The 26,087-nt window shown below is 37.4% G+C and overlaps 1 protein-coding gene across 1 annotated transcript in view; it reads right to left on the bottom strand.

Annotated features, from left to right (window-relative positions):
* Nucleotides 1-310: 310 nt before the first annotated feature.
* The window catches only part of CCDC60 (coiled-coil domain containing 60), a 53,815-nt gene continuing 28,038 nt past the window's right edge, over nucleotides 311-26,087 (bottom strand). The window contains 11 exon segments of the mRNA XM_010081246.1: nucleotides 311-409; nucleotides 1,740-1,929; nucleotides 4,486-4,617; nucleotides 5,967-6,095; nucleotides 6,514-6,618; nucleotides 7,206-7,296; nucleotides 9,717-9,939; nucleotides 11,412-11,502; nucleotides 12,464-12,568; nucleotides 13,502-13,624; nucleotides 15,830-16,003. Coding sequence (XP_010079548.1) covers nucleotides 311-409; nucleotides 1,740-1,929; nucleotides 4,486-4,617; nucleotides 5,967-6,095; nucleotides 6,514-6,618; nucleotides 7,206-7,296; nucleotides 9,717-9,939; nucleotides 11,412-11,502; nucleotides 12,464-12,568; nucleotides 13,502-13,624; nucleotides 15,830-16,003 — 1,462 coding nt within the window.

The raw sequence follows: 26,087 nt of genomic DNA, 5'->3' as shown, positions 1-26,087 counted from the left end.
GTATTGTTAGAGGAATGTCTGAAGAAATTACTTGATCTGTGATAGAAACTCAGTCTTCATCCTACATGATTAGATTAGATTGAAATTTGTTGGTGAATCCCAGACATCTTATAGGGAGGAACAACAGTATTTAGCTTTTATTTTCTAATGGCTGCTACAGCCAGCAGAGCACTTAGAGTGACAAACTTCAGTGGTGCAAGAGTGGTCAGTGGGACTTCCTAAAATTAACTCCTCTTCCCTAGTCTTCCTTGAGGCATATCTCAACAGGCAGTAAGTTGTAGCTGGAAAACCATCTCATCAGGCCGCTTGATTAAAAAGTGGAGGACTGCGCACTGAGGGGGGCTACTCTTGTCTGAAACCACTTGCTGAAATCCTCTTCTGGCATCTGCACAATACTTTCACGTACAAACTGAAACAGAAGAACGTTCTTTCTTGAGCTTTTGATTTATGTGTAAGAAGAGAGATAACACGTGAAAATATGGCCATTGTGACAACAGAACAAATGTAATGGCTTCTGCAAACAGTTAGTATAGTGCTTTATATCACCAAAACATTTTTAATGCAACTTACTGAACAGCTGGATATGCTCTAAAATTAATGAAAAAGAAAACCCTATAATATTCATTGCAATTTATATCCTGAATCCTTCCAAGTCAAGTTTGTATTTTAAACTTGCAGCTGTCTTCTACCTGCCATTGCAGTACATACATTAAATCAACTTGAAGTTAAATAACTTCATCTGGAATCTCTGTCAGTATCAGCTAGGTCATATTCAGTGACTCTCTTCTCGCTCCTAAAATGTGACAGTTTAGTTTCTCTCTTCTGGTCAGCAGGAGCACCAAGGTCCTCCTACCTCTATTGCTATTTTTGAAAGACATAAATAAGTAGATAGGAGATTCAACTACTTGTTCTTCTCTATTACTATTGCACTAACATGAGGGATCAAAATGCAAAGGGAAAAGAACGGAAACAGCAAAGAAATAGATCTAAAAAGAACAGCAAGCAGAGACATATTGAACATGAAGGCAAGGCTGTCTCTCTGGTTAGTGACTATGCAAATTAGGGTATGAGATAAAATGGTTATTTTTGTAAGACATCAAGAAAATACAGCTAGTCTGATCTTGACATCCTGGGTGCTACATCTTTGCCTTTGGAAGGCATGATAAGACTTGATATATTTAAGATACACAGTACCCTGCTGCCTCTCAGAGATTTCTGTTGGTCTTGTAGATTAGGGGAAGTAACTGTGATGAGAACAAAAAACACAAGGTGGCATCATTGCCATTTTTTGTAAGTTAGTTACCCAGTTAGACTACATAGCAGTATAAATTCTAAATGCATTCTCCTGCCTTTCATGTGTCCTTCCTCTTCTGCCAATTGCTTCTTGAACTACAAGAGTTGAGCTCAAGATCATGAGAAGCAGATTTTTTTTTTTTAAATGCTGCTGAAGCAAAACAAAGATATCTGCAGAGTTCTTGGATAAATGATGTAATACATTACTTGAGTAGCTCATGGATGATGAGCTACAATGACATAATGATGCTGAGTAATCATCCAATGCTTATCATAATGTCTTTCTTCTGAAGAGTTCAAAGTGCCTTGCAAAAGGTGAATAGTAGCATCTTCATTTAATGAGATCCTAAATGATTTCACCTGCTAACTCTCCACTGCATGAATTTCACCCACAGGTGCCTGCTCTCCTCACCCTCACCACACAGTGAATCAAGAACTGGACTCACCTCCACAGCTGCAGCAATTTCTGGAGAACACAGTTCCCACACCTGTAGATCAGCCAGAACCTTAAGAAAGGTGTCTGGATGAATTTTCAAGTCAGAAGCCTTGCCATATTTTTCCAGTTTCTTTAATATTTTCTGGACATAATGGTCACTCTTCACAGACTCTGGGAGTCTGGCAAGCAATACAGGAAACCTTTATCAGAAAGAAGAACAGTAATAAAAGAGAAAGCCTGGGAAAAAAATGCATATCTGATTAATAACTCTCGGTTTGCCTGGCATTTTTGCCACTTTACTACCTCCACAGCTTCCACAGGAAAAATGGCTCTTTGGGGAATGCAATACTCAGCGTAATTCCAAGTGAATAATGTGAAGAAGCTTTACTTTATTGGACTTGTGCACCAATTCCCTTTGTGGGGCATTGAAATAGATGCTTCTTCATTGTTCATTTAAATTTTGGATGACAAACCTGGGTATGAAAGCAAATAATAAAGTCCTAACAAATGTTTCCATTTTACTACAGATTTGTCCACTTCATATTTTCTCTATTTATTTTTGTTTAGCCTCTACGGATTTTCCAGTGCAATCAGTGCCTGATCTGACACACTTTCTGATTTTCTTTACTATCTCTTGCCCCTGTGCTATCATCATTCTCCTCTATGTGCCGACATAAATCTTACTGATATAAGTACACTGTAACACAGTCTTTACCATTTTATTCTGAATATAGAGATTCAAAAGGAGAATTACACATTACAATAAATATAAAACTCTTCCAAAAAGACTTTTTTTTAAAATGTTCTGTGTAAACCCTGCAGTGCTGCTTTGACAGTCTTGGAGAACCTTTTTAGACTATGCATGACTGGGGTGTGCTGTGGCTTTCATTGCAAAGGGCTAAGGATTTAGCAGCACATTAGTAGGAAGTGCTGCCTCCCTCCAGTTTAGGATCCATGTTACTGGGACAGCAGGAGAGGGGGAAGGAATTTCCTCCTTAAACTAGTAAAAAAAGGAAACCCTTAGGTTCTTATCTTCAGTAGGGCCAGTTCTACACCCAGCAGTACACTGCTAGTATGGGTATGGCTATATAGCCAACTCCTTATTATCACTGGCTGGATTACCCAGGTTACCCTAATCACGTCTCACACAGGCCTTTTATAACTCATCCATGCATTAAGATACTTTATGAGAAAGGAAGCTGTGTTCAGTGGACTCTTATATTGCACTGTTCATATATTATTTTTGTTTTTTCTCGCTTCATGAGAGAGATAAGACAACTAGACTGACAGCATACACTGGTAAAGTGTTCCTACTGCAATTCAGTGTTCTTGGCAAGGCAGTGTTTGCAGGAGTATGGGAAAAAACAGCCCTATGGTAAATGAAACAAGTGGTACGGTGAAAGCCATTTCTGTGTCATGACTGTGTGTCTCCACGAGGGGGATGACCAGCTGTGAAAGATGTCACGCTTCACACCCCTCATGAATAGCCCTTTGCAGAACACACCTGGCACAGAAAGCTGTACTCATCTAACTGTGCTGGCATAGTCAAAGCAAAATAGCCTCCTCACTATGGAAGCACGATTTTCATATGAAGGAAAAGCGGACTTATACTATTCTTGCATAAGGGGGAAAAGTAAAAGAAACATATTGGTAGAGGGTCCTTTATACTCAAAGCTTCATCCAAATTAAGGCTTCTTCTAGCACAAATATAAGTATAAAAACAAAACTACATCCAACTCCAGTGTCAGGGCTTATTTACATGCCAGATCTTAAATTTTGGGGACAGCTGGAGCATACGTTTGACAATTAAAACCAGAGTTCCGCTAGACAGTCCAAGACTAGGTTTATTCATTAATGCATGACTGATGTGTTCCTGGGCCACCTGCATTTTTGACCTGAGATTAGAAATGGACTTTTCATTATCTCAAATTATGAAAGACAGAAGGTTTACTAGCAAGTAGAGAAAAAGAGGGCAGGCTGAAAAAAACCCAAGCATACTCTGTAATCCCATGCCCAGGAAGTTCTCACGAACAGGGCAGTAGGGAACACGGTGTGAGCTTGCTGAGGTATTCTGATAGGCTGTTTCTGGTGTGATCTCAAAGGTGATCAGTGGATAGAGCTAACATCCTTTCAAACAGAAAACACCAGTAATTTGCAGAATTGCTGTACTGGGAGGCATTTAGGTGATTACTCTACTTGCCCTGGTAAGTGTGGCAGTATTATCCATGTGTGGTTCAAAAACATCGTCAGGGAAATATTTTTCTGTTTAACATAGATCGACAGCTAGAGTCAAAATCAGTTTTTAGTACTGTGAATGTTCAGTTCAGTAAGAAGTTGTGAATCTAATCCATGTACATTTATACAATAACTCTCATCTTCAGGGTACAGTGTGTTTTACATACTTCCTGACAGAAGTCGTCTCCTATAAAGCTGCACACCGAGGAGGGTGTGTGAATGCAAGGACTGAGTGCTCTTGCCCGATATCACTGAAAGGAACTCTTCTTTATCCTCTCTTTCTTACAATGTGCAATTAATTTATTTGCTGAGCAGGCCAAGATCTGCTCCTAGAGATTTTCTCTCTATTTTTGTTGCTAACAGCTTGAAAAGCCTGCATTTCCAGAAACTGATTCGGTGGTTTCCAGTGATACTTTGCTTTGGGGGAGAAAAAGAAAGGAAAAAAAATCTTTTTGTACTAAAGACAGAACTCTGAGACCCTGACCATCTAATCTGAACTAAGGGTTTCTGTGCCTCCTTACCAGTTTAGTCCAGTTTCAACATGTTCTCTTTCAGCTCTCACATCCAGCTGTTCTATTCTTTCCATGTCTCTTCTAAAATGTGTCAATTGTTTCAAAGCCTGGTATTTTTGACGACATCGCTCTTCCTGCATCCTACAAAAAACCTTGAAAGTTAAAGCTGTGTTTTAAACGTTGCCATACTTCTGCACAGTTAAGTGAGAAGGTATTAAGCAAGGCATAAAATGATGAATACACATATGTTCAGTCTGTGGACACTAATAACAATTTTTGCTTTTGCAGTATTCTGTGTATGTTCATATTTCTACAAACATTAAAAAGTGTTTGTTTTATATCAACTCTAGGCTTCAGAATCAAAACATTTAAATTGAAATTCAACCTCCACTTTCTATCAGGTATCCACTGCTTAAAAGCAAACAGAATACTGCACAGTGATTTTAGGGTAAAATACAATTTAAAAATACAACAGAAGAGAGGTGGCATAGAGTGGCCTGAGCTAGAATTTTGACCCAGAGATTGGGTTCACATATGCATTCCTACAAAAAAGTACTACTGTGTTATAACAAAAATAAACATCTGCTTTTCTTTCCAATAAATTACTTATACTATATCCTGACAAGCTGAGGTTTCATCTCCAAATGCTGATCAAACAGAATATGCCTGTGTGGCGGTACAGAGAACAGTAAAATAGCTGCAAGTAGTTAAGTTTCCATCTGACTTGTCCTTTCAGACTGCAGGATGCTGGAATGATTACTTCTTTATGCAGTCACAACAGCTGCTCAGGGAAGAAACCAAGGACCCAGCTCCAGATAAGGAAAGCTCTGGGGACAAAAATCTAAGTACGAAGTGGAACAGAAGAATGGAAGTAAGAAGGAAGTGAGGGGGAAAGAAAACTGTGCCTGGAACACCCTTCAGAAAAACAATGTAGAGAAGGATCTCAGGTCTGATGCTTACTGAGACAAAAGAATTTGCACAAACATCATAGATGAATGTTTCTGGGGGAAAGGAAAAGGATGACAGGCTTTGGCTGGTCAACAAGGTAGAAATGTCACTCATCTGGAAAAATGCCTCAAGAGAGGACATTGCAACTGTTACCATGACAAGAGTCAAAGTAATGTTGAAGAACAATACAGTGATCTCTAAACTGAAAACACAACAGACATGCAGATTTTATGTTGCCTGAATTTATTATTCTGCCTTTGGGTCAAAAGTACTATGATGTCCAAAGTAAATATATCCAATGGTTTTAGCAAAACTATTGCCAGAAAAGCCATTCAGAAATATCCAAAACACTGCTGTAAATATCTAACCTGTAATACATCTATTGTACACAGGCAGTCACAAAGCTTTTATCATCTCTATATTCTTATTTTAATGCCATTCCATACAAATGCATTTTTAAAAGGCCTGAAGACAAGTTCTAAATCTGGTCAGAGCAAGGTGTGTAGTGTTGTAAAAACATACAGAAAACAGTCTTTTCCTACCTCTCAAGGCTCTCTAGGGTATCATGTAAACAAGCAGCTGCTTCTTCACGTACCGCTGTGAACTTTGGCCTCATATTGGCACACAAGTTAGATTTGCTTTTAATGAAAGAGCTGATACGGCAGCTATGACTAAAACGACACAGAAAACTGGAATTAACACCTTGTAACCATTTTGTGGTAAGCACCTGTGTTGCTCAAAACATACAGTGACAGAAGCCCATGTAAATTTTGAGATCTCCTTATTCTCAGTAGAAATACAAATTTAATATAATTTAGAGGTTTTTTAATTCATCAAATTTATGAAAGAATTTGACAAATAAAAAAACCTGTAAATTAAATTTGGATTTTTACCATCTTTCACTCCAGTCACATGCTTCCAGGAAAGTGCCTTCACATTGCATTGAAACGTACTAAACTGCTGCAAGGTTTCACTGGCCTGCTCTGGTCTCATGCAATAAAATGCTGTCTGACATTTGCCTGCCAAATGCTTTCCACATAGAGCACTGAGTTTATCAGCATATAATGTGCTTCAAAAACAGATCTGTACCCTCACCTCTGCCTTCTGGACCTCTGCTTCCTTGATATTATACTTTCTTGTTCCTTACTGAATGGCAAGTTTACTCTGTAATTCTTCTCAGCCACTGGCAATGAACTGTAAGACACAACAAGGTGTAAGATAGTGTACAGCACTCATTCTCCAGAATATGAAAAATAACATGCTAATATAACATTCTTAATATTACAGACTTACTGGAGCTATCCAGGTACAAAATTTATTTCTCTTGACCTCAACTCAAGGGAAAAATGCTTCAGCAAAGTCTAACTGTAAGAATGGTTTGTCATGTTGATCTGATAGCTGTAGAAACCACCACAGAACTGAGTCATGAGGGAACACATCTAACATAAGCTTAGCTGGAAATGTTATAGAGAGATTACAGAAAAATGCAATGGTAGCAACAAAAAAAAAAATCTACAAGAATGAGATAGAACATCACTTTTTCTACAAAGGTGCTGCAGCATAAGATCTATTCTGTTTGCAAAGGAAAGATTCATGGGGTATTTTCCAGCAAATACATACTGCTTGTACAGCAGTAAAATGAGTTATTCTGCCATCCATGCCAAAGAATGTAAATGTTATCTGCATTCACTGAACGCTGAATTCAGTTGAAAGGAAAAGCATAAGCTCTGTCCTGATCAGCTGCTTCTCCTAATCATTCAGAAACCCATCAGGTAACGTACCGCTTCAGTCCAGTCTTCTTAACCATATCTTCTTGTTTATGGACATCTTTCAACACCTCTTCATGTGTTTTCTGGGTGACTTTCTGTAGGGCTGTTTAAAAAAGTTCTGTGAAAACATGCCAACTAAATCGTGCATTCCTTTCTTCCTTGCAGAGAGGATGCCATGTATGCTGGCCTAAATGAGACATCCTAAAGAAACCTGCTATCTAATATTTCTAAAAATTAAAGTTTCTTCAAAAAGAGCATCTTTTTAAAAGAGGTTTTAAGATAGGTACCCAAATAGGAATGCACCCTATTCATTAATTGGTTTTGAAAACATAAGCTTTGTTCTTTCACCTGTGGAAAAAAAAAAATCAAGTCGAAGATACTAAATATTTTTCACATTAGATGCTTACAAAAATAGTGTATTAGAAAAACAGGCAGATTTGAACAAACTATGCAGAAAGTCTATTTTCAGTTCCTGTACTGTGCTGTTAGCATTCTACTGGCATAACTGTCAAAACTTCTGAATTTCTAAGTCTACCCTATCACTTTGCCATTCTGCTTTTATATGTCATATGGAATTTAATATATTTAACATCAACAGGTATCTAATTACCTCTCTGTCTCCTCGTCAGCATCCACTAAAACTTAAGATACTACCTCAAGCAGCCCTTCACTGGCTATAGTTTCCAGATTATCCACCTTTGAGCAGATCTCTCTCACTAATAACACTCTTTACTCTTTCTGCTTTCCACTGTAATGTGAATGCTTATATTCTCCTCTCCCTTTAATACCTGGAAAGCCAATTTAACTCACTGTTTTCCTTAAAATTGACACCGTTGTTTTCCTTCCCACTGCTGTTTCATTCCTGTGTTGATACCAAGCCCCTGAAGAGACACTGAGATGGCCATCTTCCCTGCATTATTCCTTCCAATCACTCATGCAGTAAAACAACTGTCACACTTGTTATTAAAAATCCCAGTGTTAGCTGTCAAATTCTAAGTCATCCTCTGAGGTGCTCAATACATCCTACATGGTGATAAGTGACATTTTCCTGACCACTCAACACCTTGAAGTTGTAATCCTCAAATTCAAAAGGTCCTTTCCTACATTTCTGGGAAGCACCACCATACATGATAATAGAAAATCACTACTGTGATAATTCTACTGATATAGAATTGTTATTCTATAATAACTGTGTTAATTCAGGTCAAAGGAAGGCGGTTCATCTGTGCTCAGTGCCATGGACAGCAGCAGCTGTGTAGGTAGTATACGATATTAGCACAAGGTTCCCGTTATATCCACTCAGCTTCTAGCAGTCTGAATCTAAAGGTCTTTCAGAACCAGAGAACGTGTCCGTTACTTTATATTTAAGAGCAATTAATTGTTTTTTCTTCTTTTCATTTAATTATTTTTGGGCTTGAATATACTTCCAGCAATATATTGTAGCAATGCATTCCTAAATTTAAGCACACATTGCATGAAAACACTTCCCATTGCTTTAAATTTTCTGCCAGACAATTTAATCTGATATCCCATAAATCTAGTGTCAAGGGAACTTGTGAATAACCACTCTCTAATCACTTTTTTCCATGGACTGTGTGATGTTAGAGGTCTGTCATAACCTTGCATTCAGCCATTTCTTTTCTGCCCTAAAGAGCCCCAGTCTATTTAATTGTTTCTCATACAGAATCTCTTCTGTATCTCTATCATACCCAAACACTTTTCTTTCCATCAAGCTTTACTACTTCTGATACCAGCCCATCTGAATTGGAAGGACCAGAACTGAAGCAGCACATACAAAACATCTGTAATTTTGCATAACATGTTTTCTCCTTTGTCTTCCACTTCATTCTTAGGGTTCTTTTTGCCTTTTTGATAGCTCCTCAACATTCAGAGAACTATCCCAAATGACTCCAAGAGCTCCTTCCCGAGTGATAACTTAGAGACCAGCAGAGCACGATGTCAGCCTAATAATGATAATATGAGTATCAAAAGATAATTAGCAGTACTAAATGCTAACATGCTTTTCTGGTCCAGCTTTACTTAGAAGGAAGGGAAAAGACTGAAGATTATGTAGCTTTGTGCTGAAACACATTGCAGACCTAACAGATAAACTATTCTGTCAAGTCTACCAAGCTCAGGTAATCACTGATAGGAGGAATACAAAGTAAGAAAAACCTAAGTTAAACAGAATCCCTTAAGTTAGACAGATTCAGTGGATCAGGTGGTTATGGCAGAGAACAGTTTCACTGTTTTCACCTCCTGTTAGACCTTACAGATGTGGATGACAGTCTGATTATACAACTACTGTAACAGTATCAACTGAAACTCTCATCCAATGTTCACATGGGCTTATATTGTCTTTAAACCGATTTGCTAATGGGGAGGGCACAGAGAGATTTGTACAAAGTTCTGCATCCCTGAAGAGATACACTAGTACATCTAGCCGTGTCTTTGACATAGGTTCTCCCTCCCAACACTGAAAAGAAATCCATTTGATATTGGCAGTCAAGAAAAGTAACTTACAAGGGAAAAGAGGTTGCTGTTCTTTAGCTTGTGCTAACTCACTCGGAACATCAGACGAAACTACATTAATCTTGACGCTATCTTCAGAGCAAAGTGCAGTGGAATTTACGCTGCCATGAGGGGATGGACCACGGTGAGGTGACTGACTGCTAAGCTGAGAGATGACTGCGGTAAATGTCTTGTTTATTTTCCTGCTAAGGTATCGTGCTTTCCAGGTGCGTTTCTGTAGATAGAAGAAAAAATTAATAGAAAGGAGGCTATAGCTATAGCTATTTGACAACAAAGAATCATACTTCTTTATAATAATTCCAGTATTAGATCCTTCTGGTCCTCCTATAACCTCATTTCTCCAGTGACTTCAAACAAGTTAGTGATTTCTTGGGTAGAACCTCTTTAATTTTGTTAATCTTTCTTCAGTACTCCTCTGCTATAGCATTAATGCAAACCGATTAAGCTGATTTGTACATGAGTAATACTGCAGCTGCAGAGAGGGTTGGCAATAGAGCAACCTTCTCACGTACAGGGAAGAACAGGTCAAAGTGGTTTGATAAACGTTCAGGTCTCCTTCCAAAACCTGTCATTTATGTGGCTTGCTGACCTTCCCTCTCTGTTTGCTAACAGCCGGAAGAATATTTGCAAAAAAACACAGTTTTTGCCATTTAAAAGTTTCACAACTTTTGCTGCTTATTCCCCAACAGAAATTTTAATAATTAAAATGATTCAATAGAAGATTATGTCATGAGGGTACGAGCGGTAGGTATTGACAAATAACAAGAGCACATAGCTTGCATGTAACAACTTTTTTCTAATAGCTCCTCACCTGAGGTTCTAAAACCACTTTATAAAACTTGTTTAATTTAGCCCCATAGGGGGCAAAACAAGGAATGAAAAGCTTAAGCAAACTGCTGAAGATCAAAATGTAAGATGTGCTACAGAATGAGAAACCCACTGGCTCTTTATTGAGTTCTCCTAATTATGGTCCTAAGTATCACTCATTCCCCCTTCCATTTTTCCTCCAGTCACTTCAGTAGTTTCAAAGAAAAGCCTTTCTGTGGTTTCAGAAAGATAGTAAAACAGTTACCAAGTATTACAGATAATTTTCTAGTGCTTAATTTCCTCTCAGGTATTAATGTTATTTTTCTTTTAAAAGGCGTTCATCTGAATTGCTTGTTTTCTCCTTTTCTTGGTTTTGCTTTGAATGTGGCGAGTGAATCCTGCTTTCTTTAAAGGCCTCAATATTTGGAATTTGTTTCTGAATTTAGCTTTAAATCTGTGTTAAAAGGCAACCAAGCAAATCATGACTAGAATTTACTAGAATAAGGCCTCCAGGATACCAGCCTGAAATCCCCATTTGACTGAAAAAGACACACTTGTGGGAACAAGTACTGCTACGTGTCTCTGGGCCATAAAAAGAGGGCAAATGTAAACAACGCTATTTATGTTTTATCTGAATATTGAATTCTTCCCACATCAGTACTTATCACTAAGACCAAGCCACAGTTTCAAATCAGCTATGTAGTTCTCTTCCTATTACCTAGTATCAAATTGTTATTCTTCAAACCCTAGAGAGATAAGTACCCTACAGTCACAAGATCCAGAGCATAAAATGTGGTATCGGGGAGTTTAATTAAGCAACAGAACAAACAATTGAAAAGTTGGGTTAGGTCTCAAGGAAGAAATTAACGATGATATTACCTTTGTGTTTGTAATAAAGGCCTCCCACATGTATGTTGCTAACTTTTTATCTTCATTTTCTTTTACTGTGTTTTTACAACCACCAGGGTCCCTAAGTGAAAACAATTTAATTAGTTTTCCATTTTGAGTGACTTGCTTTTTAATAAGGTCTTTTAAGAAATGCAATAAATGGAGAGTAAATGGTGGCTGACCACTACTATGATGTATATCTTTGCTTATAAGAAAGGGAAAGACAATGCAAGGTGTATAAGCCACGAGTACATTAAAGTCACAAGTGAAGAAGAACAAAGAAAGGACAGTCATTCTACACACTATCAGGCGTGTACGGGCCCAAATTATGCTCACAACTTCATCTGTGCAAGTACTGAAAAATTTTGTCCAGTATAGCAAGATTTCATGGATACAAATGACAGCAGGTTCATACAAGTCTGATTTTTCTGCTCACTGTTTTACAAAACACTCATGAATAATTTAAACACATGTGATGCCCACCTGGTAATATTGACTAAAAATGTTGGAAAGTTAAATTAATATTTACTTTTAACAGTATAAAAGTTCAGAAGCAATGCATCTTTCACAACTAGCCATCACTGTCATATGTAATTGACAGAATGAAACCAGCTACTAAATATCACTTAACAGACAGCTTTGTTCTTTAATTATAATGTGTATGGAATTTCTGTTGAGTTCACAGGGCAAACCCTTCAAGGGAAGGCTATGGGAATATACACACATATATTACTACATGTATTGAATTTGCATAATTATTAACCAAAAGAGAAAAAGGAAATAAAACACAACTAAATTTGGCTGGGATAACTCAGTATTTTCTCCTAGTTCTGCAACTTGCAATTACAGAGGACCAAGATGGGCTACTGATTTGACTGTACAACTCCCTGCTAACTGCATTGGGGCAAAATTAGTTTATGTTGCATGACACAGAATTAATAACAGTTCACTCAAATAGTTATTACTTGAAGAGAAACAACAACATAAAGGACAAAAGATCCCAAACTCCTCATTCCATCTACTATCATGCATCATGCACATACATTAGATTCCAACAAGTTAATATGGAATTCATCGAACTGTTGGATTCAAGAGTCAAAGCTTCCAAAAGCCAGTGTATGGCACACAGCTGTCGGAAAAGATGTTCACTGCAAAGAAGAGAAACAAATGTGTTATACTATAGAGTCAGGGAAACAGTCAAACTGGCATCATGTTGGCTGAAATAGCATCTAAGCACTTCTGTAGCAGACTGTTTTTTTCACTATCCCAGTGAATTCTAGATATCTCTCAAGGCTTCTGTAACATTAATACCTAACTCTGAATCCTGAAAGCATATTTTTGGATGCGAAATTTTCAATGGACATATCTTGGTGACGTGCTCAGTGCTTTCATACCTATGAGGATTCCAGCATTTATCCTTTTATGGTATGGATTCTTACAGGTTTTGGATTCTACAGCAGCTTCTAAGTCTTGCATTTAAGAAAAAGCAGTGTGTGAGTTAAAAATGTTGGATCCATCTTTTTCTGAACTAAGATTACCTTTGGCATTTTAGCTTATTCAACGTGCAAATGTAAATAGATAAAGACACTTTTAGTGAACAATTGGGTTAATGAACTTAGAACAGTGACAGCATATGAGTGACTAATACAAAATATATAGAAGCTTACACGGTACACATACTATTTTCTCCCTCTCTCTTTTGTAGGTCTACTTTTTTAACTAGGCAAATTAAATTTTCATTTTGATAGTTTCCTTAAAATGAGGCTAATCTTGAAAGCTGTATCACATAGCAAATTTTAAGTTGTGTAAAATTTGCTGAGTAAAGATCAGCAAGGCAAATGAGATGTGTTTGTGCACATGCAGACATAAAGAGTTTTCAGTAACTCATTAGGATTCAATCATTTAAAGTTAGAATTTAACTGTTGCTATTAGTGAAGACAGACTATTTCACCATAAATTCCTGAAATTCTCAGGATATGTGTTTACCAGTTGAACAGCAGCGCTAGACTTGGTCTGTGTTGCTGTGAATTTTGCTTATGTCCTGTCATGGAGGGCAGGACATAAATTTGCCTTCGATATACCTTTTTGTTCCAGGGGGGCTGGGAACCAAGACACTGGTATAAACAGGAACGAAAGGCTTTAAGGTCATCTTTTTTTTCTTCTTCCCTGACTTCCTTACGTGGTTGCCTCCTGCTAGAGAGCAACTGTGGGAAAGGACAGAGACTGAAGTTAAAACAGGAGTGTGTCAAATGAAGACACTGCCAATAAAACTGTTTACTGTGTTGACATCACCACACTCCCTCTTCTCCTCCTTATGTTAGAAAAAAATACTTGTGTATTTCTAAATTGTTAATTGCTGCATTTATTATCATTCATTAACACTACAAACCTGATATTTGTGTTTATCAGGATATATAATTATTATTTATTTCTAATATGTTTGTGGTACTTTATAAATTATAAACATGGTAATATTTGTATTTACATATTTATACTACTAATTATTATACTACTACTTATTAGAAATTAAGCATTTATGTGAAATAAAATTTGGGGGCAGATGAAAAAACATAACTGATTTGTTTGAGAAAAGATGCTGAGATACTGCTTACATTCCATTAAACTTCTTTTCTGTTGGCGTCATGCCAGTGGCATCAGTGGGATTATGTACACAAGGCCAAAGTTTCAAGATGTGCCTGTAAAATCCTGTTCCATTTTTCCTGGGTTAACTGTAATTTGTAGGTTAGTTGTAAGATTTCCTTAATAAATTTTTACAACTGGAAAAAACCCTGTTCCAGATGTAGGATTGAAGTGGCTTTGCCAGTATTCACCCACAAGCCTGGTATACTCTGCACCAGTAAAAACTTTTTTTACTGCTAGGAAAAGCCGTACTTAAATTAAGATAATTTTGCCAGCGCAGGTATGCCTTTGCAAATGAAAGAGGAATGTTAAATCTTTTCACATCAGCCTTCCGAAAGAAAGAAGCATTTCCTTACAGAAGAAAATAAACTACTTAATAATCTGAATGGTCACAATAACAAAGGCATTGCTATTTTTAATACGCATAATAATTTATTTATCTGCAATAAAGGTGGATTAGCTCAGTTATGGGTAGATAGAACAGTTACATATCAAAAGGATAATAAGCACAGAGTTTACAAAAAGCTTTCATGGAGGTTCTTACTTAATTTTTTAAAAAACTGAATAAACTTCTTTACCTAAAATGTTCATGTGGCCTTCATTAACCTAGGATCAAAGTGCTTCATAGTGCCATTTAAATAATACAGCCATAGGCGACTTAAGTTAGGAGAAAGTTTTAGATGATGCAGACCTTAGAGGCTCAGATTCCAAAATACTTTGACTAATACCGTACACCTTTTCTCCTTCCACAACACTATCTCTCAGTAATAATCCATTCCTTTCCCAGCTTTTCTAGCTATCAGTTAGTGACCATGTAAAGTGCTGGCTATTAAATGGTACTCTAGTATATATGACACTTGTCTGTTCAGAACCTCTCAGCCTGTCTGTGCTACTTGCTTGCTTTTTGGTCTGGTTTTCATACTAACAGGAAAGATTTTCTTTCTTATTTTTTAATAGTGGTTATATATTGCTGTCCCACTTTATGACTAGGGCACGATTGCATCTCAGATGACTCTGGAGCCTGAGTTTTCCAAGTTGAGAGTCAGCTCATGGAAGAAAGGTGAATGAGAGGAAGCTGGTACGTGGGAGTGACAAAAGCCACAACAAACTGATGAGAAAAGACGGTTAGAGACAGATGAGCTTCTGTTGCAATAAGGCTCCAAAGGTGCGTAACCTCTGGAAGAACTACTCTGTCCTGCTGAGCAAGTATTTAATAATCTCATCACCTAGTGAGGGCTGAACAAATGGAAGACAACTACAGCTTTACAAGAGGTGTTAGAGGTGCACCGAAAAGCACAGCGTGAGCCAAAGGACTGAAGACTGATCAAATGGAGAGAAAACCTGAAGAAGGTAGTAAGCAATAGGTCTGAACTAGCGAAGCAACCCACCCTGCAAGCTAAGCCACTTACTCCGCTGAACGTAATTCTTTTTTATTCTTAATGCCATGGTCCCATTGTGGGAACAGAAGCACGGCACAAACTCACCAGGTCTCCTCCTTTTCAGTTCTGAGTTGGCTGTGAAACGTCTCCTGAGTTCACTAAACTTCTGCCTTCTAGACTTCCTCCTTTTTAAACAGCACCTCAAGCATGTTTTTTCTATGCTTGCTAGGTTTACAGCTGCTCACTTACACAGATTTTAAGCATTTTTTTTTTTTAGTTCACACAAGGAATAATATTCTTCCTCAATACCAAGTAATGACACAAACTGGAAATTGTCGCTTTTTAAAACCACAGCCCTCAGACCACCAAAGGCCCTCTGAGTTGACTTACATGTTTATTTCGTCTGACTCCTCCACATCAGAGTACTCAGGTGGCTGTAACTCAGTTATCCATCTTGTGCCCTGAGCCTGCTGGGCTGCTTTTGGTGTGTTATTCCTCTTCAGTGATTCTTGGTGAAGTATATGAAAGTATTCTCCACCTCGCTTCACAGAATTGATATGATACCTGCTAAAAATCATCACAAATTGGTCAGGGTACTAAAGACACATTATCAAACTGATTAATTTCTCTGTTTCCTGCCAATTTAATTTTTAACAGTGATTTCACATTCTTCGATATTCAAGAGTTCAATGTTAATATTTCCTTCTGCAATATGACAACAATGAATAACAATTCCCCTGTATGATTAGGAAATCTTTCCCTTATCTCTTTCAGCACCACACATGTTAACTGTTGGATGTCTTGAACACAGCATCACTTTGTCCAGTACTTGATTTAAAAATTCCCTGTCTAATTCTAATTTATAGCAGCCAATTGACCACTGGGCCCCTCAGTGTCTTAACTCAGTTGTCACAGCATGACAGCCACTGCCCTGAAGCTACCCGTTAGCTGCTAAATTCCATTTGCTGTCAGAAGGCTGCATTGTTAGTAACAAGGAAGGTGCAAGTGAAGCTTGTGAGTGAGCTGAAGGCAAGAGCAGAGTACTACTGCAAGAGAAGAAAATAAAGAAACAACAATGCATTCATTGTAGGACAACAACAAGGTAAAAAAAAAAACCAAACCCAAATCAAACTTAACAAAACAGTGAGCTAGGGCAGTGAAAGGGATACGGCACACAACTACTCTACAGCCTTTGATTAAAATGTTAGCAAGGATGTAGCAAGCAATCCAAGTCAGACAAGCATACCATCTGGGCATAGGACACATCCCTTTAAATTAACCTCATTTGTTTTACTGACAAGTAATAACTCCCTTTTCCTACCATACATATTAAAGCACCTGAAGGTCACATTAGGTGCAAGTTTCAGGCACCAAATTCACTAGTTCTCAAGGATTCACTAGTTCTCAAGTTTACTCCCTCCTTGGTTCCCTGGATGGAAAACTACTTGCACAATTTAATGGTTTTAATGGTTTTTGGGATTGGGTGTTTGGTTTTGTTGGCATTTTTTTAAGTCCAGAAACTATAGATACAAGCCTGAAAACATTTACAGTTCAGGTAGATAACCTGTCTGCTAGATATTTCTGTATCAACTTTGGAAAAATAAAAGAAAACAAAAAAACAACAAACACGAGAAAAGGTCCCTGATAAGAAATATTGCATGTTTTAGAAAAACATAAGGATTTCAGAGTTGTGTCAGACTGGCTTAATGTTTTTCATAAGAAATTAGTATTCTACCTAAAAGACTTCTCCTGGAACACTAGAAAACGCTTAATGGCGTTGAATTCTTGCTTTATGTTCTTTTCCAGTAGTTTTCTCTCTCTCCTTTCTGCCAACTATCAAGATATTTTTATGTAAAAAATATTTTTCCCCCCTTCGTAGTGCTTCTTCTACATTTCTGCATGCACTAATGTAAGTATTCCTTCTTAAAGATCAAAGCCTCTGCTGTAGCTGTGTATTATAATGCCACAAATAGCGAGCAATTAGGTTATTATGTGAATCAAAGACAAGTGGTATAGAATTATAGACTAGAAAGTTAATTTACTCTAACAGCTATAACCAGTATTGTTGGGGAACGATGCTCAAATGGCAAGTTCAATCAGTACCTTTTTTTTTAAGGTTTATGTAATATAGAAAGCTTTAATATGTGTATTGCAAAATCAATGATCACCTTCATATACCTATAGGAATAGGAAACATTATGCACACTTGGGAATGAACATTTTTAGTCTATAACTTCCTTAAAACCCCAGGTATTACAAAAAGTAGCTCTACAGTCTCCAACTACGAAAGAAGAAATAAAAATCAAATTACTAGAAAGGCAGCATACAAAAAAAGCTGTAATAACTACCTGATTTAAACAAAAAAATCCTCTCACGATTCTGCAGAATTATTTCCGGAATATTTATGAAAGCCCTAAAGGTTCATGGACTCTTGACAGGAAAACAGTAAAATAAATCCAAACTTGAAATACAGAGGTGACCATTGTACTTTTCTAGACTGTAGATTTAGAGTATATTGCTGGAATAGGACATCAAATACTTCTCCATTTAAATTCTGGCATCACAATACCCTGTTTATACAGCAACTTAAATTTAGCTGGTCTGCCTATTTGACAAGCAGGTGAGAATTGTTCATTAAAATTCAAATGTAATCAAGATGAAATTTGGAATACATTTATTAAAGTAATTGAGCTTCAGTCAACTGTAGTCACAACACAGATTTTCAACTGCTGTTCAGACAAAAGGATTTGTCTTATTTTTCTAAATTATCTTTATCAGCATGAAAATTAAAAGAGGTTCCTGAGCAGTAATAATGTACCCTGGAATACTTCAAGTTTTCTCAACAGGAATGTATTATTATAGATAAGGGTCAATGACACTTGCAAAGGAGTGACCCAGTAGTGTATTACACATACAGAAGTGTATTTTTAGTGCTTGGGGTAACTACGTACTTATTAAATTACTCTTTAAATCCTTTAGGGACTCAGGGTCATCAGTTAATTGTAATACAAGGCCATCAGAGTATTGGGGAACTGAACTTTTACTGCTGAGATCTGAGAATTCTTGGTGCCTTTGAGTAAGAAATGACTCACAAAAAAGCAAATAATAAGTGTCTTAATCATAATTTAGGTGTTAGAAATACATTAAGAAGCTATAATAATAATAATAATGCCAGAAAACTGCATCAAGGTAAAGACAGGCTAGATATTTACCAGATTTTTTGACCTTCTGTTTAAATATACCTTAAGTACATTGGGTTATCTTCATTAAATTCAAAGAAATCATACTAAGGATGTATTTGTCCCAGATCAAATTTTACAGTTAACCACCCCTCATCTACTTTGTACATAAACAAATTCAGTGGGAGATGATTTACTGAAGAAATCACATGCACTCCTGAACATGTGATGCCAAATCCTTGCGCAGGTAAACTGGTATAACTCCAGCCTGAACAGAACTGCTAGAAAGACAGGCAGAAGACTGCACACCCACGTGGCTCTCCCTCTGCTAAGCACCTGTGTTCAGTGCAGTGGGAGCGTTATGAGGGTGCTTCAGTCTTACTAACTCTTCCTGCGAATCCTCCTCTGTCCCATTCCCTGAGGTGCAAAGAAGCTGCATTCACTTTATACCCGCTTCATTCTCTGTCCCTCCAAGGCTAAACATTATATTATGATCATGGTGAACAAAAATTGTGAGCTGTAAGTGTGCTGGTTTGGGCTGAGATAGGAGTTAATTTTCTTCCCAGTAGCTACTATGGGGCTATGTTTTGGATTTGCACTGAAAACAGTGTTGATAACACAGGAATGTTCTTGTTATTGCTGTGCAGTGTTTACACAGAGTCAAGGCCACTGAGAGCACAGGCTTTCTAAACACCATTTCCTTTATTTTCATAAAAGCATTTCAGTCTGCATCTGCAACAGCTCCCCACTAGACCAGTAAAAGCTCCCCTTTTGGGCACAAGGCCAGACCCTGCCATTGCAAGGCGAGCATCAGCTGAACACTGCCTAACTGCCTGTTACACTACTGACAAACTGAGCATGAGCTAAGGCTTCCCAAATGAAAAGCAAGGACAAGTTTATGCACACGACACTACTGACAAACTGAGCATGAGCTAAGACTTCCCAAATGAAAAGCAAGGGCAAGTTTATGCACACCTCCACTTAAAGGCATTCTTAGTAAGCATCTCCTATAGCAGAAACAGTAATTCAAACAGCAATCCATTTCTGTATAAAACGAGTCACAAGAGGCAATAACTTTGAAACTACAGTTAATACAGCTAAATTGCATTCTGAACATTACAGACTAAAACCATGGATTAAAACCAGTAGAATTCTTTTAAACAAACACTTAGCATTATTTGCAGCCATGTCATCATGAGCCATGATCCCATCACAAATGAAACCGGTGAGTATCTGGATCTTGAAGAGTTCAAAGAAATATCTACTGAAAGAAGCAGCGAGAACAGCAAGCTTGTTTCATTTGTATTCAACTTGAAACCTATGGCCTTACCTAGTTCCAGGTGGCACTGTGGTACTGGAGGGTGTGTCTTTTTGAACATATAATAAAATGGAAGTTCTGATAGCCTGAAGTTATTAAGGATCCTGTGGTAATCTCTGCAGGAGCACAAGCGTTAACACCTGCATTATCAGATTTCAACTGATTAAGGTTACTGTCCTCACTGCTGTTTCAGTTGGAATAGAACACTTTTTATCATTCCACTCCCCCAAAATACTAAGATGTGTGTATGTGCATTAACACCCAGCAGACTCCATTTGAGCTGTTGCTGCATTCCAATAGCTGCAGTAACACTTACATGTCCCTTAACTTTCTGACAAGGTGCTGTAACACCTAAATAGCTAATAACTCTAAAACAGCAGGAAATGCCAAGATAAAAGAAAATCCATATGCACACAGTGCTTTTCTTATTTACAAAACACACACAAAACAATTGGAGAGCAAACTCTGCATTTCTTGTAAATTGTCACCAGTAATACTGATCTATACCAGGGAGAATCTGTTTCTCTTATCAGTAAATATTGGAGCTGCTGACCATTTCACTCAGTACTTTAGTGCCTTACATCCAGCATTGTAATCTATGCCAGTACATCTCAAATTTACTTAACATTAGAGACAGCTTCACACCTTTCCCAAGTGATGTAAGGCAGTCTCATTGTAAATGAGAATTAGTGCATTGTTCACTTAAAATATAGTCAGTGATATCTTACTGGGTGCATACAGCACCCACCTTCCAAAATTACCAAAAGCCACAGAGCTGAGTTTACCTGGTGGTGAGCCTGAGCTAGCAAGTCCTACTATTGAGCTCCACATTTGGGTCATATCCTGAAAGCTCAGTATGTGGACAAGAAAAAGCTCGCAACTATTCAGAATTAATGTGTAGATACTAATGTAAACTAATGACAAATTCTGTTTTGATGGTGTTTATAGCCAAGTCAGAGATGTAAAGGTATACATATGAGGCAATGGAGAACCAGGAACATACTGGTTACTACTCCTATTTAATATTTGAGTAATTACACAGTAAGAACCAAATGGGTAAATATTCATACATCTAGTCTTCTTAAATTCAGTGAAGACAAGATGACAATGACATTAAAATCTATTAAGTGTAGTTATTAACCCACAGAAACTCAGACATATGTGATCATTTACCATACGGAACCAGTAACTGTTCTGGCAAGGAACTGAAGTAGTACCATATTAACATCTGTCTTGAGTATTTGAAAACATACAAACAATCTGGAATACCCACATTATTTCAGATGTAGATTCCCATTTTATTCTGTACTCAAATGTCTCTGTTTAAAAAACAAAACCAGGATATGGATCATAGGAAAAATGCATATTCTCACATGAAAATCTGACCATGAAATGAAGGTTGTAGAGCAGAAAATAAGGTTCTTCAATAGTCAAGACAACAACACCCCACACTATTATAAAAGATGTCACCAGGTGGATATATTAATGTATGACTGCATACTTAAAGATGTCTCAGAGTGGTTTTCAATTAACTACAAAGACATTAAAATATAGAAGATGCTACATCCATTGTGAAATGAGGCAGAACCTCTACTTTGAAAATGAGGAGAGGTCCTCTAACATTGAAAAGCATAAGCATATTTGGCTACCTGGCGGTACAAAAAACAAAATATACAAAAAAAATTGGCTTATTTTTAGTTGGAAAGGTGTACTTCTCAACCTAGAAAGAATGAAGGGCTGCAATTTCTCTTTTAAGAAGTCCCAGAACACAAGAACATGCACACACACACTCCTCCACTTGTGCCATGCTGTAGCTCCCATTCCTGTTGATCTTCATATAAAAGTTTTATTTGGGGGTAGGCACATCTAGGTTTCCTGCTCTTGGTGCCGCTGTAGAAATACACAGACAAGGGTGAGCAGGGGCTCTACTTCCAGAGCACAGAGAAGACAACTTTGTACTGATAAAGAGCAGAAAAATAAAACTCTGGTATTTCAAGGCTTTGCTTTAAATTCTTCTCCAAAAAGCTGTGTGGGAACTATGGCTAAAACTTCAAAATAAAAAATCATCTGGAGATTTCTGAGCTTTCTATTTTCTTGCTGTAAGAATGCACAGTAACAACTTTATGTTCATATTACTGATAAAAACTCAATGCTTGTTAAGTGAAACTTCACTGAGGTCCCTGAGCCTCTACCAGGAAATACTGCTAGTTCAAGATTTTCATGTGAAAGTAAAAACCACTCCTCACAATCTAGAGTCTTGCCTTACCATGTAAAGGTATTTACAGAGCAATGACATTTTACTACTAAATAATGGAAAACCCATTTTAAGTGTTAGCTTTGTTCAAACATTCAGTGACAATGTGTCATTTTTTATCATAATACATGGGATTAGACTGTTGTGTTTAGATAGGTAGTAAAATCTAATAAGCAATGAACTATTTCCATTGACAGGAAATTTCAAACACAAATAAGCATTTCTGCACAAAAGGAAAGGAGATTGAGACTCAAACGAACAGCCTGGAAAGGCAGAAATGTTGACAGGAATAGTAGTCCTTCCAGTGATTGATGACAGAGATAATGATTCATACATCCATACGCTTAAATGGTTGTCTTTGCCCATGACTGCTGTCTAATTAATGTGAGCCATCATTCATGTAAAAGAAAATTTTTGCTCCTGGGGAAAAAAAAAAAACAAGACAGGAAACTGCCAGCAGTGCTAGAAACATGCCAATTAGAATGATTTCTGCCAAGCAGCAAAAGGGCACAAAACACTGGTTTCCAAGCAACTGACATTATGAAGTATTAAACACATTGGAAACTATTATTGGCAGATAAACATTTCACCTTCTCAGTTAGTACTGCCTCAGTCTCTTCTTTGCTTCTTAACTCTACATTGCCTGTCCTCCCTGCTCTTACAGACTCCACTGTATCTTCCAGTAACCCAATTGCTTTAAGGAATGCCAACTTATCATAATCTCTAAACATTAACATCTCTTTTACCTGCATACATTAGAATAGCATCAGTATAGATTCACAGGTAAGGACAAACAAGGTCATAACCACAACTCAGAAAACAACTCATTTCTTCCCATTATAAATCTTCCAGTAGTAGCTGCCATTTCAATCACAAAATTTAAACGGGTTTTGTGTTAAAGTCAGCTACACAGCCACTAGCAAGAAAAGGAGAAACTTATTTCGGTAGCAGTCTAACTGTTGTTGGGGGCATAAAGAACACGTTAGTAGAGGCTGGACTTTCTGCATGCAGGGTGACTTTTAGAGATCTGCCTTCAGGAAACTTGAACTATTTTAAAGAGCCATCCAGTTTCTAATTTAAAACATAAAAAGCAGCCAGTTGAATACTGTTAAACTGCCAGCAGTTTGACATTTAGTTTTATTCAACTAGCACAGCACAGTGAAACAGATGCATGGGAGTTATTTTCTTCAAACTATGGGAAATGCAATGCAGAGGTTTCGCATGCCCTTTTTGCAAGTAAAGGCTTGACTGGCTCAGGGAATGGCATGGACACTTCCCCTTTGAGCTTGCAGATCAAAGCTGTGAATTACTTAGACATCATTGGCCGAAGAGGACCACAACTTGCCATTTTAAATGGGCATCTATGCTTAGATGACTGGCGCTGCGCAGCTTCCAGCTTCTGTCACATTTCCTACCTCCTTTTTACACAAAAAGTATTTTCAGCTAGGTTCATTTGAAGCAATATGCTTATTTCTAAGCACTACTTTTTGTGACGATGTTTAACAGGAGTATTTCTAGTACACTTGCATGGTCTTGGTGGGCTGAGTCTACAGAAGTGATTTATGGCAATCTGCTTTTATTACAGATTAACAAACTTCCAATACTTTGGTAATCCCTTTTGCTCTGGAACTGTTCCCTATATCTTTCTACAATTCTTTATAACGAATGACTTCTGCTTTCTTAGTTCTCATATAATACATTATCATGCAAGTGTGGATTACTTAACATATTTCTGGATTCCATTTACAGATGTCATCAGAACAAAGCAATAAGAAAGGATCTCCCTCAGAGCTGAATGTCATTTCAAAGGGGCTGTGTTTCTCGAGTTTGTTTAGTTTTAGTAAGAATAGAGATAGAAATGAAAACATAATTCTTAGCTCAAAGCTAAAGATATCTGAATGCTCAAGGACAAAAGTGCCTTTTCTGCCATACTGTATTCCACCCATTGAATCTGACATTGGGAAGCGCTTAGTCAAGTAAGTCAGAGCTACTTTGTGTCTACATGGGCAACCTCCACTGGAAGGAAGAAGTATTGACCTACAAAGGAAGAGGAATGATCATCACCTACAGATTTCCCAAATGGTTTTTCATTTTATGCTGCACAAAGATAAGCAAATTCCTCCCTACACTTTAATGCTGCTACTTAGGTGAAATGGTATCCGAGAGCTGACAGGTGTCTCCCTAAAGTGGCTATAACTCATCAGCAGGGAAGCGCTGGTACTACCTTCTACTTGGGTATAGCAACTGATAGCTTTGAAAGATGAGTAGTTTGAGCAACCTCTGCATTCTGTCATCATCCTCTTTCATATCATCATGAGGACTCAAAATATAAGAGAACATTACTGAGAGGAGGCATGAGGTCATAATTATAAGGTTTATCTTCAGTTTAATTATGCTTTTAATGTTGAATATTAAAGCTTTATGAATGCAGCTAAGTCTGTTCCAGTAATGACTCTTCCAACATTTTGGAGATAATTTTAAAATTCATACTGCTGTGCTATGTCACTGTGATCATTAAAAAACTTCCTCACAGCTTGTTCCATTATACTCTTTCATACAAACAAACTGCAAGATCACAGGCATTACTTCCTGTGAATATGTATCAATTAACGTCCAATTAAGACAACTGCTGCATGTTCCTTTTCAATCAGAAGGAGGAAAAGCAGCAAAAACCAAATCCACAAAAGGTCATTTGTATTAACTGACTCCTTATAGTATGTATTACCACAATGCTCTGCTAGCCTGACTGCTTTAAAAAAGTTGCTGCCCTGGAGAAGAAGACTCCAGTTTTCTTCTTTCTTTCTTTCTTGTATTTTCCAGTCTGGTTCTTTTTTCTAAAATAGCTTTTTCTCTGCAGTTTAGCTGTACTGGCTTCTGGAGGTGAGAAGTGATGAAAGACTAACTTTCTGGGTTTTTAATCACTCAGAGAAAAGATATGACATCAAAACACATTAGGATCAAATCTATTCACACCACTAAAAATCTACATTTAACATAATTTTGCAGATTGCTTTACCATTAAAAAAAAAATCAGTAGAAGGCAAATCTGCATTTATCATAACATGGTGCAGGAAACAAATATCTTCAGTTAAAAGTAGGCTAGACTAAACAATTTATCTCTTATAGGAAACAACTGCACTCAACCAGAGTAATGGGCTCGATCACTTAAGAAGTCTTTCCCTGGAGCTTATAATTTAGTAGACCAATTGTGAAAATAAAAATAAAAATCAGAGAAACAGAGGCATCACTTAAGTCAAGTAAATGCCTTACTTATTCTTCTAAGCTGAGATACCCGAGTTCCAATTGTAGCTGTCCCAGTGATAATCTTACATCCCCAACTTGATGTCCATAATTTACCTATGAGTAATCATTTATCCACCTAGCACTCCTGCAGAGCTGAATATGACAATGCTTGAACATACCCGAGTGCTAGGTATTGTAAGATTTATGTAACTAACATCCCTAAAAGCGTAAGACAGTGGCCTAATTTGTCTTCAACATATTATGCTGACATGATATCATGTGCTCTCTTGACTGCCATATTTGCTTAATTTAACAATTATTAAGTTTTTATACATGTCCATCTTACGGCTGCTTGCTTTAATTCAACTATTTTTATCTAGTCAATGCTCTTCAGAGACCTCACATCTAGGAACCTTGCAAACACTTGTGTCATCTGTACTCTGCTGGGGCTGGCAGTAGTAATTTGTCAGTTTTATTTGCAGCACACTGTAACTAAACCTTGCCAGATGTAAATCATCTTTTTGTACTACTGCTTGCTGTTTCAAATGAATCTCATTTCTTAGCCTAACACTTACATCAGGAAAGCTCAGAGGTTCAGGAAAACTTAGAAAACCCTAGAGTCACCTACTGCAAGGCTTATTGTGCAGTTTAGCA

This window comes from Pterocles gutturalis, unplaced genomic scaffold (assembly GCF_000699245.1).
Source record: "Pterocles gutturalis isolate BGI_N339 unplaced genomic scaffold, ASM69924v1 scaffold14539, whole genome shotgun sequence".
Taxonomy (NCBI): Eukaryota; Metazoa; Chordata; class Aves; order Pterocliformes; family Pteroclidae; genus Pterocles; species Pterocles gutturalis.
The sequence above is the reverse complement of the archived record's forward strand: the minus strand, read 5'-3'. Positions and strand labels throughout refer to the sequence as shown.